The sequence below is a fragment of the Taudactylus pleione genome, unplaced genomic scaffold, assembly GCF_031769625.1.
Source record: "Taudactylus pleione unplaced genomic scaffold, aTauple2 ptg001497l, whole genome shotgun sequence".
NCBI lineage: Eukaryota > Metazoa > Chordata > Amphibia > Anura > Myobatrachidae > Taudactylus > Taudactylus pleione.
Window position 1 is genome coordinate 241,396 of NW_028285895.1, and position 14,733 is coordinate 256,128.

At 42.6% G+C, this 14,733-nt stretch overlaps 1 protein-coding gene across 2 annotated transcripts; it reads left to right on the forward strand.

Annotated features, from left to right (window-relative positions):
• The first annotated feature begins 2,124 nt into the window (after window positions 1–2,124).
• LOC148442462 (gem-associated protein 2-like) lies at window positions 2,125–14,483 on the forward strand. Of its 2 annotated transcripts, none has more exons than XM_088463915.1 (10): window positions 2,125–2,296; window positions 2,800–2,884; window positions 5,843–5,932; window positions 7,276–7,335; window positions 10,791–10,907; window positions 11,366–11,410; window positions 11,495–11,563; window positions 11,654–11,764; window positions 12,601–12,659; window positions 13,572–14,483. In XM_088463915.1, exons 1-10 carry the CDS (start codon window positions 2,175–2,177, stop codon window positions 13,615–13,617), a joined length of 804 nt encoding a protein of 267 aa, XP_088320041.1. In that variant the 5' UTR covers window positions 2,125–2,174; the 3' UTR covers window positions 13,618–14,483. The 2 variants fall into 2 exon arrangements, with proteins under 2 accessions (XP_088320041.1, XP_088320039.1); XM_088463913.1 differs by lacking the exon at window positions 13,572–14,483 and adding an exon at window positions 13,193–13,565.
• Window positions 14,484–14,733: the final 250 nt, after the last annotated feature.

Sequence of the window (14,733 nt, forward strand, 5' to 3'; positions counted from 1 at the left end):
TCTTATTCACAATGACAAAATGTGTTGCTTGTGCCCGTTTTACTGCCCTATTCATGCCAAAATCCTTATTGTGCCAGGAAAATAACAATTGAAAACTGTGTAAAGGACACAATTCTTTGTTTACATAGTGTTAGTTTAGTGATCTAATTTTATTTAAATATTTTAATATAATATTTTCTGAATAAGAAGCTTGAAAATGAATAAGAAGTGAATAAGAAGCTGGCCGAATAAAAAGCCAACTTCAGCCTCGTCCCTGAGCAAGTCTTAAGGGGCCTATCCATTAGCAGATAAATTGAGCGAGATATCGTTCAAGTTATCTGTTAATGGATAGGCCTTGAACGATGACATATGCGCATTCCTGCAGCCAATAAATTGAATCTTTCATTTCTCCAACATGTTGGACAATTATCGCATATAGCTGTACGATATTAGAAATATCTGGCAGTATATAAGCGCTAAACGACGAAAGATATTAGCAGCAGCTACAGAGCGCTGCAGAGAAAAAAATCCACTCCCTGAATGATGTCATGCGATATTGTTCATCGTTTGCCAAAATCTGTCATGTACATGACAGATATCGTTCAGCACAGCCACCGGAATTTTCAAGGGATATCTTTTGTCTTTCATCGCTCAAAAATACATCTGCTAATGGATAGGCCCCTTGACACTTCCGAGTGATCGTATAGATCAGGGATGGGGAACCTCAGTATAAGGCCCCCGGAATCATTTGGTCTGGCCCTCTGAACTTTTTTCTGCTAGCCTCATCTTAATGGCATCTTGCAGCCAGATTCTATGCAGCAGTGCCACCTGGAGCATCCTTATGACGCTTCAGACGGTCACACCGCTGCCCTTACAGCTCCCTGGAGCATCCTCAGGATGCTCCGGGCATTGCTGTGGTCTGCACCGGGCCCGCAAATAATGTTATAGATATCAAAATGGCCCTCAGCAGAAAAAAGGTTCCCTACCCCTGGTATAGATAGAAAAACTGAAGACCTATTTTTTTTTCTTTATTTAACTGACTGGGCTATATACCCTTCAGGGTGCCAGCCCCCATCTGTACAACCCTAAAGCACTTACAGCTGCCTCCTCCCATGTTCACCCTCAGCAGTTGGCACAAAACAGAATAAGGGGTAAATATACTAAGATGGGAGTTCTATTAAGAAGTGATGTTGCCCATAGCAACCAATCAGATTCTACTTTTCATTTATCTAGCACCTTCTAGAAGATAATACCTGGAATCTCATTGGTTGCTATGGGCAACATCACTTCTTAATAGAACGCCCATCTTAGTAAATTTACCTTATAGGGCGGAATTCAATTGATTACGCGGTACGGATCTCCCGTCTAAAGTGACAGGAGATCGCGGGCCGCTATTCAATTGCCGCCATTCTTCACGCTGATCGCGCCCATAGAGGTCAGGTTTAGCCGCGTAAAGCAGCTAAACCCGACCAAAGTGCTGGGCGCGATCGCGAAAAGTGATGTTTGGGCGCCCAAACATGTCACTTTTTGCACATTTCAGCTCTCATCCCCCTGGGGCTGCGAGCTGAAATGTAGCGCTTGGCAGCTGATCGCGCCCGACAGGAGCAAGAACAGAATAGCTCCGTCGGGCGCGATAGGGGCTGGAATGAATTGAATTCCGCCCTAAGAGTCACTCAGTGGGCGGAATTCAATTGTATTCGCGGCCCGCATCTCCCGTCTAAAGTGACAGGAGATCGCGGGCCGCTATACAATTCTCCAAGATGTTCGCGCTGATCACGCCCATAGAGGTCAGGTTTAGCCGCGTAAAGCAGCTAAACCCGACCAAAGTGCTGGGCGCGATCGCGAAAAGTGATGTTTGGGCGCCCAAACATGTCACTTTTCGCACCTTTCAGCTCTCATCCCCCAGGGGGTGCGAGCTGAAATGTAGCGCTGGCAGCTGATCACGCCCGACAGGAGCAAGAATAGAATAGCCCTGTCGGGCGCGACAGCGGCTAGAAATAATTGAATTCCGCCCAGTGTCATGTCAAACCGGCTTGCGAGCTGTATATATCGGCTTCAGTCGGTGACATGTGATCTCACCAGCCACTAAGAAGTAATTTGAAAAGCGACCAATGAGAGGTACTGTTACATGGTGCGTTCCACTCTTAAAGTCCTGCTGTGCGGTCCAACCAGCGCCGGTGGTGACGCTGCTGAGCATGGACTCCGGCCCGGAGGAGCTGATGCCACGGCTGCTGCCGGTGGGTGACTGCGACCTCCCCATGGACTACGATCCTACAGCCCCCCCTCGGACCCCGCAGGAGTATCTCAGACGAGTCCAGTAAGTGATGAGCTCCACGTTGCTGCGGCATTGGGACCTGTGCTACCGCCCGCTACTCTGCTGTGCGGACAGGAGAGAGCTCTGGTGTTGCTGCAGGAGAACACATAGTGGCTGCATGTGCTGTGTATTCCTTATGCGGCACCACGGCTATGTTGTACGTGTGCGCGATGCATCATGCAGCTGCCACTGAGTATATGCAGCTCCAGGAGACCGCATTGCCATGCATTCCCCAGCCATCAGTGTACTCTGGTTTCTCTCTAATGGGGGTTAGACTTCCATGTTGTTGCCCTGTGTACATGCATCTACCACACGTGCCAAGATACATGTCCTCTGCTTTATTTATTTCACTTTTCAATGCAGCAGCTTCAGACACTGGAGTCATTTGCTTTTGGATGCACTTTTTTTGTTTAACATTTACTTATATAGTGACATTATATTCTCTGGTTCTTTATAGTTTGGTAGTTAACTGTCTTTTTGTTTTGGTTTTTCCCTTCTGCTTCCAGGATTGAAGCTGCACGGTGCCCAGATGTCGTCATTGCACAGATTGATCCTATAAAATTGAGAAAGAAGCAGACAGTCAGTATAGCAGTGAGTAACAATCTAGCTCTTCTGTTATTATCCTGCTGTCTCACTGCCACACATAGATTATTCCAAAAGCCTCTAAAGTAGGAGAGTTGAAGTACTTTCACTTTGGGGTTGAAAAAGTCCAAAGTTGGGGGGCAAACTTTAAAAACTAGCGAAATAGACTCCAGGGGGGCCCCAAGTATGCCACAGGTGTTTTTAAGTTTGCGGCAGGTGGATTTTTAATGTGGTTTTTTTTTTTTTTTTTTTTTTTTAACTTAAGTTTAGCAACTTTAAAATATGCTTGCACCCATTTTCGTGCACCCCAAATTTGCTGGGACTACTTATTTTCTGCAAAAAAACCCAAAAACCTGCTAAATGCTATTCTTCACCACTTCTGCAAAGATGCTATTGAGAGCATTTAAGTACCCCAAATACCTTCAGCAGGCCTATTCGGGGGTATCTATAGTGATTCCCAATGTCAGTGCATCTTTTGGGTGGTGGTAGGCTGATTTCCCCAAATCTGACAGGACTTTTTGCCAGGTCGGTATTCGCCGGGTGCTGTTTTAGCCGATTTCTAATTGAATGCAGGGACAAGTTCAATTTAGTTTTTCGCATGGAAAACCAGCGATGTCGACGAAAAGTACGGGACTTTTCGCTCCTAATTGAATATGCCCCAAAGGCTCTAATACTGTAGATAGATTGTTAAATGTATTTAACATAGTTAAAAAATAAGTTTGCATTAGAGTCATTAATAATCTGTGTACATCCTAAGGATCATCCATGTGAAATGTGTAGTAGGAGGACTCTGAAATAAGTACCCCACAATATGCCCTTATTTGTTATGGCTCTATAGGTGCAATCTTATTTAAAGGGGAATAAAGAAAACTTGAACTGATAGCGCTTTGCCTTATCCATACTACAATATAAATTGCTAACATTTTTAGGTTTTGTATTTATATCTACTTCATTGAGGCTTCCAGTCCAAAAGATTTTTGGACTGGCTTTTGTCAACTTGTTGCTTTCCACCTTTTGCAACACTGTAACTTCTGATGTGATCTTCCAGCCTGTGACTTCTGAACTATTAAAAGGCAACCTGTTTCTGTGGGGTCACTTCAATTAGCAGCGAGTTGGGTTCTGTAAGCCACTTTCACAGCAAATTGCAGTTCATTTCTGAATTGGCATTGCAAGTTTACAGGGTTTTTGTGCGCACGCCCTGACAGATGAAAAATGTCAGGACACGTGCAGAACCCATCCAATGTTGGTTTACCCCTCCAAATGAATAATAATGCGTTTTGGATGGGTTTAAACAGCATAATTTGGCCAATAAATGTGTTTTCACGGTGATTTTCTCTAAAAAAGTTCAATGGGTTAAATGATATGGGACAGGTATGAGGAGGTATTGATGGGAAAGGGCTTTTTGAACTTGCAAATGGGATTTAAGAGTGTTTTTCCCAACTTCTTATAAACTTGTATTAAAACACAGCCAAAATCCTCTTTACAGACCTTTTTTCTATACCCTAAAATACTGCTAAGAATTGCTGAAAAACGCTTGCTGACTTTTCCACTGTTAATTTGACAACTTTTAAGTTGTTTTAACTTCAGTACATTCTTTATGTCCAATAACCGCCATCTATATGGTCCTGCTATCCCAGTTGCCACTCTTTTGGTGTCCAGAATGATTGCAACACTTCATGCATTTCTGCCAGGTCACTTTCTGTAGAAAAGTCATGCTACCTCACCATTTCTAATTGAATATTTCATTTTTTGGGTGTGTTGTATGTGAGTTTTTAATTGTGTTGACCCCAACGTGTGATCAAGGTACCAAAGCAGCCCTTGACTACACAGTTTTGTTCGATAGGAAAGTAATGCTTATTTAATATGAGTGAGCTGTTGAAGGTTAAGCCTGCATGAAATTCATATTAAATGAGTTTATATTCTAGTTACACTATTTCAGTGGTTCTCAAACTCTGTCCTCAGGACCCCACACACAGAGCTGTAACTAGACGTATTGGTGCCCTGTGCCAGAAAGAGCATTGGTGCCCCCCTCATTTTTCAGAGGGACATAATGCACCAAAAAAGGGGAAGGGCCATGAAATAGATAGGGGAGGCCAGGAGATGCTGGGGATGAAATAAGAGGAAGCTGCAAGTGAGAATGCTAATAAACAGACATTGGACAGGCCCAAACAGCGCCCCCTGACCTGTGGTGCGATGGCACCGGCCGCACTACCCTAGCTACGGCCCTGCCCACACAGGTGACGTTTTCCAGGTCACCTAGCAGGAGCACAGGTGTATTCATTACTCACTGATACATTTTAAAAGATCCACAGGTGGTTATAATTATTTCACTTTTGATTCTGTGAAGAGACCTGGAAAACATGCACTGCATGGGGTCCTGAGGACCGAGTTTGAGAACCTGTGCACTATTTTAATAGAACTTTTGTAAATAATTCCTATGCTCTACCTTTTTTGGGTTTGGGTATAGAAGTTGAGACCAGGGCAGAAAATGTGGCTAAATGTTCTTGGATAATATTATGGCTTAAGTTTTTTGTAGAAACGAAATGTGTGCCTTTTTATATAACGTATAAGCCAGAGGTTCCCAGACTCCATCCTCAGGGCACCCTAATGTTCCAGGTTTGAAGGATAACTATGCTTTGGCACAGGTAACTTAATTACTACGTCAGTCAATTTGATCTAACCATCTGTGCTCAACCATAGATATCTTTAAAACCTAGACTGGTTATACCAGAGGTTCCCAAACTGTCCTCAAGGCACCCTTTGTCAAATTCCTCGCTCTTCCTCATGATGTCGTATACTTTGATTTAACTTTGCTACATGCAAAGTGCTTGCATGAAAAGCCTAAAGGATGAATACATTCAGTATTGAAATAAATACCATAGGCACTGGTGCAATTATGCACACCAGCGATACACAGTAGTTGAAACATTTACTGTGCACTTCTACTAACGCTTGCTGTTGTCTTAGCTTTCAGGGTGCCAACCTGCTCCTGAAGGTTATTCACCAAGTCCCCGCTGGCAGCAACAGCAGGTGGTGCAGTTCTCTGCTGTACGACAGGTACCGAAGAAATGCAAAACTATATTTGTAATGTGTATCTGCTGTGAGTTTGTCTTTCTTTCATGTGCTGATAGGAATGTAAAAGAGTGTTGTCGTCTTTTTAGATTACCATTCATGTTTTACTTCAGGCATAATTGTCGTGTGTTGGTTGGTTTTTTTTTTTTTTTATAAATCTGGACTGAAACTATATAAAACTTTATGACAACTCTCTTATAAAACAAAACCATTAATTTAGGGCAGAGATTCCTGAAAGTCGTAAAAGAAACTGTCAGTATTAAGTCTTCTGCTTAGACTTTTGGCCATTGTGTGACTAAATCTAATACTTTATATTTGCCTATTTTACCTTAGATCAGCGTTTCCCAACCCTTTAAGGGGAATCCAATAGTTTTTTTTTATCACACTGTTTTAAAGTGACAGTAGATCTGGGGGTGATATTCAATTGTTTTTGACGGACCATGATTTTTTGTGCATGTCGTGCCAAAATAGACCAGTTTAGCGGCGCTAGGAGGCTAAACCTGTCTAAAGTCCTGGCGCCCAAGACGAGTACTTTTCACTAATTTCTGAGGCAGCGAGCAGAGATCATAGTATCAAGCCCGTCGACAGAAAAAAATTGAATAGCTGCCATCGGGCATGTAATACTGCTCGGGCGATGAAAACAATTGGGTTCCCCCTCGTATAGAGATATTTAACATGCATCCTACATTGACTTAAATTAAACTGTAAAATTTATTTTTCAAAATAATACATAATCCTGCTGCTAAAATCTGCCTGCCTGCGTCTGTCGGGCAGTGAGTTAGTGATTTCACTGTATCTGAGGATGAGCCATGTTTGTTGCCTGCTGATGCGGCTGTGCTGGTCAGTGTCTTGCGAGACTTGCAAGCTTTGCACCCTCGCAGTTGTCACACCTGGAATATGTGTTGTTTCCCAGACATGTACTGTCAGGGATTACCAACCGTCAGGATTTGACAGTATGGCAGAATTCCAGACTAGTGGTAATCGGTTTCTCGTTGTGCCAAGTACTCTGGCAGAACCCCATTTGAGAATCTCTGCATTAGATTAAGCAAGATGTAATTTTAATTCCACCCAATGTCACAATTTTGTAAGCCAATGTTTTGGGCCATTTAATGTCCATAAAACATGGTTTTCTCTGTCGTGTGAAAACTGCAATTTTGCTCAGAGAACATGGTGTACTATGTGGCAAACTTGGGCAATACTGCAGGAGTCTACACAAAGACCTCTGCATGTAGTATAAAGACCTTACCTACATTTTCAAACTATTTTATTCCTTAGATCACTTTGAGATTGCATGTGTAAAAGACGTGCATACTATGTTTCCTTTGCAGAGTCTCAACAAGCACAGGAGCCACTGGAAATCCCAACCGCTAGATAGCAATGTAACAATGGTGAGTATTGCAGAAACTAAAAGTAACAAAGTTTAATCCATAAATGTTAATTGCCACAAAAAAAGTAATCCCTTATAGCTGGCCTGGTACTGTATTGTGAGTTGCTTGCATTCCGATGCCATCACAACTGCACATGGCCTCATGCAAGGTATAAATATATAGTGGTGGTAGGAGCTAATCCTACTTCTCTACTGAAAGGAATTTTTGTCTGGTTTTCCAGTAAAGGAAATCCTACTACTTCTGTTATCTGCAACTATCCCGTGATAAAGAACCATTACATGCCATAGATCCGGTCAGGAAATTAGATCAGATTTGTATTTCCTGTAGGAGCCGTCAAGGACCTGCTCCATCCAAACTCCTGCAAGATGCATTAAGGGTGTCATTGTGCAGGCTTACAAGGGGGTTGGAAGTGATGTGTTGGAAGTAATAAAGATCCTTCTACAGGATTGATAGTGACCACATGGGCATGAAAGGGCATAGTCTCAAGTGCTCAACCAAGTGTGTAGGTGTAAGCTCTAATAAGCCATATCCTCAATTACCTTGTCTTTAAAATTATTTTACTAACCTAATTGTATAATCAGGTGTGGCGCTTGAACTTCAGTCATGGAGTGGTTACAACATGTAGGAATTGAACATGCAGGTAGTATACCAATAACACAATAGTAGCGGCAAGGCGTGGATAAAAAAGGCAGATGGAAGCGATAGGATGAAGAAGGAAAAACTGTATACTCCAGAGCGGGTTAAATGCATTACTAGTGACTGTGATGTGGTAAAGGACAGTCTGAATGAATTGTGGGGTTACATGCAGTATCCTGAGTTTCTGGTGTTAGTGGTCCCAGGAGCTTGTGCAGCAGCTGGCCTGGTTGTTGATGTGTTTGAAACTGGTGCCCAGTATTAATAATAATAATATTATTATTATCCTTTATTTATATGGCGCCACAAGTGTTCCGCAGCGCCGTACATAGTACATAGAACATAGAACTAATAGGTAAACAAGTAACATACAGTACATTACAGGACAAGGACACAACTTGTATACATTGCTGAAATAGTGATTAAAGCACTCACAATAAGCTGCCGGGAGTTGGCAGTCACGTGTTAGGTGCCCTAATGGGGAGTAGAGAGTAGAAGAAAATGTAAAGAGAAGCACATGAAGGAAGAGGTCCCTGCTCGTGAGAGCTTACATTCTAAGGGGAGGGGCAGACAGACAGGCGTGACACAGAAGGGGAAGATAGGAAGGAAAAAGCATGAGGTGGTTTAGGATGAGTGCTGAAGGGCCTTGATGAAGTAGTGGGTCTTGAGAGCCCGTTTGAAGATTTGTAGAGAGGTGGAGAGTCGGAGAGGGGGAGCATTCCAAAGGTAGGGAGCAGCACGGGCAAAATCTTGGATGCGGGTGGTGGGAGGAAGTAATCAGTTGGCAAGAGAGGCGGCATGCATTAGTTGAGCGAAGTGGATGGGCAGGAGTGTGAAGGGAGAGAAGGTCAGAACTGTATGCGGGAGAGGATTTGGTGAGGGCTTTGTAGGCGAATGTAAGAACCTTTTGAATTGGCATCTGAAGGGGAGCCAGTGTAGGGCTTGAAGGAGAGGGGAAGCAGATGTAGAACGTCTGGAGAGGAAGATGAGCCGAGCAGCAGCATTGAGAACCGATTGTAGTGGTGAGAGGCGAGAGACTGGGAGGCCAGCTAGGAGAAGGTTACAGTAGTCCAATCTGGATATGACCAGTGAGTGGATGAGGGTTTTAGTGGCATCCTGGGTGAGGAAGGGTCTAATCCTGGAGATATTTTTTAGGTGAAAACGGCAGGACTGCGAGAGGTGCTGAATGTGCGGTTTAAAGGAGAGGGAGGAGTCTAAGATAACTCCAAGACAGCGCACTTTGGGGCTATAGGAGATAGTTGTGCCATCAATAGATAATGAAATTGTGGGAAGTGATGTAGTGGAAGAGGGTGGGAAGATGATCAGCTCAGTCTTAGACATGTTAAGTTTAAGAAAGCGCTGGGATATCCAGGAAGAGACCGCAGAGAGACAGTTGGAGATATGGGTAAGGAGCGAGGGGGAGAGCTCGGGTGGAAAGGTAACTTTGAGTATCATCTGCATAGAGATGATATTGGAGGTCAAAGGAGTTAATGAGTTCACCTAAAGAGGATGTATATAGGGAGAAAAGGAGAGGTCCAAGAACAGAACCTTGGGGAACTCCTACTGTTCGTGGAAGTGGAGGGGAAGAGGAGTCGTGAGAGGACACAGCGAAGGAACGATCAGATAGGTAAGAGGAAAGCCAGGAGAGGGCAGTGCCACGTAAAGGATTTGCAGGAGGAGAGGGTGGTCTACAGTGTCAAATGCAGCAGAGAGGTCAAGGAAAATGAGCAGAGAGTAGTGGCCCTTGGATTTGGCGGCAAGGAGGTCGTTGCTGACTTTTGTGAGGGCAGTTTCAGTGGAGTGGAGAGATAGGAAGCCAGATTGAAATGAATCAAGGAGGGAGTGGGAGGAAAGAAAGGTGGTAAGGTGGTTGTAGACAATACGCTCAAGGAGTTTGGAAGCAAAAGGGAGAAGAGAGATGGGTCAATAGTTGGAAAGTATGTTCGGATCAAGGGTAGGTTTTTTAAGAATGGGGGAGACAAGAGCATGTTTGAATGCAGAAGGGACAGTGCCAGATGATAGGGAGAGATTAAGGAGGTGAGCCAGATGGGAACAGGCAGAAGGAGACAGGTGGGAGAGGCGACTGGAAGGGAAAGGGTCAAGAGGGGAGGTGGAAGGAGGGGAGGACCGGATGAGGGCCAAGACTTCCTCTCCAGAAGCAGGGGAGAAGGATGTCAGAGTTGGTAAAAGTGATGTTTCACTGGCCGTATGGGAGTAAGCACCCCCATGACGCTGCAGTGTGCATGTTGTGACTGCCATATAGTTGAAAAGGAAATGGTAAAATGATTACAGTTTTAAGTTTTTAGCTTCCTTCAGGCACTCCATAGTAGCCGGGTTTTCCAACCTGTGTTCTAATACTGGTCTCCTCCCCCTGGAAAAAAAATAGGGCTGTTTCCTATAAGGACTATCCTTCTACTAGTGCATGGGCTGGTCAGCAGAAAGCTGGACACTGTTAGAGCACTGTTTAATTCCCAGTTTAAAAGAACAAATACTACTGTAAGGACTAGAATGTGACCCATTTGGTGTATGTCACCCGGGCATAATGTTCTTTTTGCTGGCCACAGCTGATATCATATAATTGGCCTAATATCGCATTTTGTGCATGGCCAATAAACCTTCCTCCTTCCTCCTTCCTCCTCCCCCCCCCCCCCCCCCCCCATAAGTTTTTATATAAATAATAAACATCTACTTTTCTTTAATATTTGTTAAGTGATAAAACCACATTCCTCCTATATAGACCAAAAACTAACAGATTGCGTTCAATCAAAATGTCTCAATGTGTGTATAGTGTTACAATGAAACCTCTTTAAATTTCTGTACAGCCAAGCACAGAGGATGAGGAGAGTTGGAAGAAGTTCTGTCTGGGCGAGCGGTTATATTCTGACCTGGCTGCGGCTCTGAATGCTGAAAACCAAAACCCTGGAATTGATTATATAAAGGTATATCTAGAAAAACTATCTGTTTAAAAATATGCAAGGCTTTAGTACTATTTTTTTTGGGCCAGTTTGTATAATGTAGATTAATGTAAGAAACAACCTGCACCAAGCCTGCCAACACATCGGTGCAGATTCAATTCCTAGCGATGTACGGTATAACCTGTCATTTTCACACGCAGCCCTATGGGAATACAAGGCCCAATGCGCAAGGTTGCAACGTGCTGCTGTCTCCAGCTGTCCAATACCATTTTACTTTGAGTATTATTTGACTGTTAGCAGTGGCTGCGTTAAAATACTGGGGAGAATAACTTGTCTGCTAGGACTGGACACCTTTTTTTTTTTTTTTTTTTTTTTTTGCCAGGTCTGACCTTTTATGCTCCTTTTTTATTCTAGTGGAAAATGTCAGTACTACAGCCTGTTACATTTAGATGGCTTTTCTGTTGTGTTTTCTCCAATAACAGGTTGGATTCCCACCTTTGCTGAGTATCGTTAGCCGAATGAGTCAGGTGAGACGAGTTATGTCCTACTATGTGCATGAAATGCAGTCCGGTATGCTATATAATAATAACCTGTCTTCCCCTATTTCTTAGGCAACCGTTACGAGTGTACTGGAGTACCTTGTAAACTGGTTTGAAGAGCGAGACTTCACTCCAGAATTGGTATTAATAATATAGTGGAACATGTAGTATTATGTTAGTCTTTAATTCATCAGATGGGGTCATCATCTCACGTCTGGCTTCTAATCTCAGGGTCGGTGGCTATATGCATTGCTCGCTTGTCTGGAGAAACCGCTGCTACCGGAGGCGCACTCCCTTATCAGGCAGTTGGCTCGCAGGTGCTCACAAGTCAGAGCAGAGGTGGTAAGTTCAGCTGGAATTTCTTTTCCTGGCCTGAAAAAAAATTAGACTGGACACAGACTCCAGCACTCAGAATCCATGTTCACATTAAACGCTACTTTCGGGTTAGCTGCCAACACATGTAGGGAAATATAGCCCAGAATTATAGGGGGTTTGTCTAGTCTTATTGCCTGAGGTTGCAACAATAATTGCTGCCCAAGACAGCTGCTTCATTATGGCCAAAGCATGCAGATGACTCTGGTAGCACCGTACTGCCAGAAAAGATCATGGTGCATAGATATTCTCAAAGACGATGCCTACTAAACCAAAAGTATCTTGGTATGGTTTTCTAAATATCTCTAGGTTGGAAAGGAAGTTTGTTTCCTATCTCCTTTCACTTAGACATTGTACTTCTCTTCTTGCAGGAGTGTATGGGTGGGGGGGTTTGAGACTTGACTCCTTGAAGATTTTGATAGCAAGTTTTTGCACGTGCAGCTTCCGTATTACTTATGTTATTTGCCAGGCTTACGTTGGGGGTATGATAGCATGTTTCTGAAAAATGTGATGCCACATCCTAACAGATCGGTCTGCGTCGCCTTGTATGCTATGTGTACCTTATTGGGGTTCTCATTCCTGTGGTTGGACAATCCCCTTTTCTGTCACTGGAGTGTGTTAGAAAAATAATGAAGTTCCTGGCAACCTATGAGGTATGGAGGAGGAAGTGCTCCATTATGGCACCTCTGTACCCCCAGTATTCCCCATTTGGTTTTTTATTCTGTTATGAAAGTGTGCTGCTGTCCATATTTTGTTATACTGTGATATTTTATGTTGTGACTAAATTGTGGAATTGTTCTGTGCAGGACCACAAGGAAGATGAGAGAGTATCTGCGCTAAACTTGTTCATCTGTCTTGTTGGCAGGTAATGATCACTTGTAAAATGAATCATTGATGCTAGAACATTCCAACTTAACTTTTTTTTTTTTTTTTTTTTTTTAATTTCATTTTGTGGTTTTTTTTTTTTTTTTTTTATCCTTCCCTTTTTGTGACATTTTTGAGAAAGTGAGGGTTTTTCGGCCAAGCAACACAATTTGAGTTTACTGCCCAACTTCCCCAATTTTTGTTGGAACTGTCCTGAGTTGAAAACAGCCAGAGCCCAAGTGGGTGTTCTGTCCAAGGCTGTGTTTGTATTGATGAGTGACGTGGCATATTTTTGCATGTTTCTGTGACTAGGTCAAAATACTGCATTCAAGCTTTGTTTTTACCACCATACTGCATAACTTTGTTTTGCTGTACATTAGTAACCTTTTATACTGCATGGTTAAAGGGTCAGTGGTCACTTTTCACAATTGTGATTAATGCTGTCATAAAGACTGAGACATTGAGAACTTGCTGTGGTTTTTTTTTTTTTTTTTTTTTTTTTTTTTCCTGGTTTTTAAATGACTACTTTTTCAGCACTGTACAGCTGCAGGCACCCATGGAACTGATAACCCTGCGACAATGGCAGATCCTGCCAGTACCTCTACTTTGCCACTCTGCTGTGTGTAGGTTCAAGGGCCATTGAGGTTCCTATGCCTTAATACCCAGTTATGTAAATATCTGGGGGGCTGGCAATATATAGCTAGCAAATTGGTGGTACTTCTCCAGCACATGGGTGGTTGTATGTTTGCAATACATGAATGCCAACTAATGGGGTATGCCCTATGCATACATGATCCTTATTCCTAACCACCTATTAGTAAATGGATGGCTGAATTGTGCTGCATCATTTCAGTCATTGTCTGTCATAAGTGTTTTTTTTTTTTTTTTTTTTTTATTTCTTCTGCATATCTAGGTACTTTGAGCAACGAGATTTGGCTGATTCCAATGACCCTTTTTGATGTAAAGAGACTGACTGCCTCTCCTTCCCCCGCACACAGCAATACCTGTCAAATCATAGTCTCCTTCCATCAGCGGTGCACCAACCATCTTTTTCTGTTCAAACCTTGACTGTGGGGAGAGAAGTGGCAACTTAATGTCCTTCACTGCTTAAGCAGCCTGCAAGGCATTGAAGGGTTAAATCCGTTTACGATTGCACGTGACTCTTCCCGGCACACGGCAGTAAATGAGCATCTGATTTCTGGTTTAGATTCAAAAGTGAGTTTATATTTTAGATATATTTTTCTTTTTAGCATCTATTGGCCAAAGTTGGAGTGAATTAAGTGCCTAAAGGGTTTTGGGAACACTATGTTCATATTTTTAAACCCCCTGTCTTCTGCCAGCAGGACCTGCATGGTATCCCTGCTGGGACTGTTGTAGTTGAAGCAGCCTGTAGCATGGAAAACTGTGAAACTGCTAATGTTGGACACTTGTATTGCTCAGTTTGTCTTACTGTAATGTGCACTTATGACTCTGCCTCTGCAAACAAAGTGTTACGGAAAGCTGAGAATTTTGCGTATGTAAGGAAACCTCGAATTTGGGATAATTTAAAATAAATAATGTGTAATTTACAGTCTTCCTTCCCCTTTTAATGATGATGAGCTTCCTACGCTTATATTCCTTTTTTTTTTTTTTTTTTTTTTATCATTACTGTAATACTCTTAGTCCACCTTATTTTTTTTTTTCAATGGTGACTTTTTCCTATAGACTAAATTAAGTTGTTTAAAACCGTTTTGATATGCTTTGGTTGCAGAGGTAATTGCAGAATGTTATATTTTATCAAATGTGTATGTTTTATTGTCTTTATATAAAGATTTTCTTTTTATTACTATCTTGTTAATTGTACATTATTGTAGGTGAGATGTTTTAACAATTACTGGCCAGAACCTATATTGACGTTTCATCATAGGAGGGGGGGGATTTCATTTACCCACTATAAATTACCGTGAGTAAAAATGGGAGGTAGCCTCAGGCTTTAACAACCAGGGATATTCAATTAGCCTCCCTAATTCGCCCGATAACATGTTCTTTTAATGGGCGTTAACATGGCTATTTGGTATTGACACATAATCTGTGAA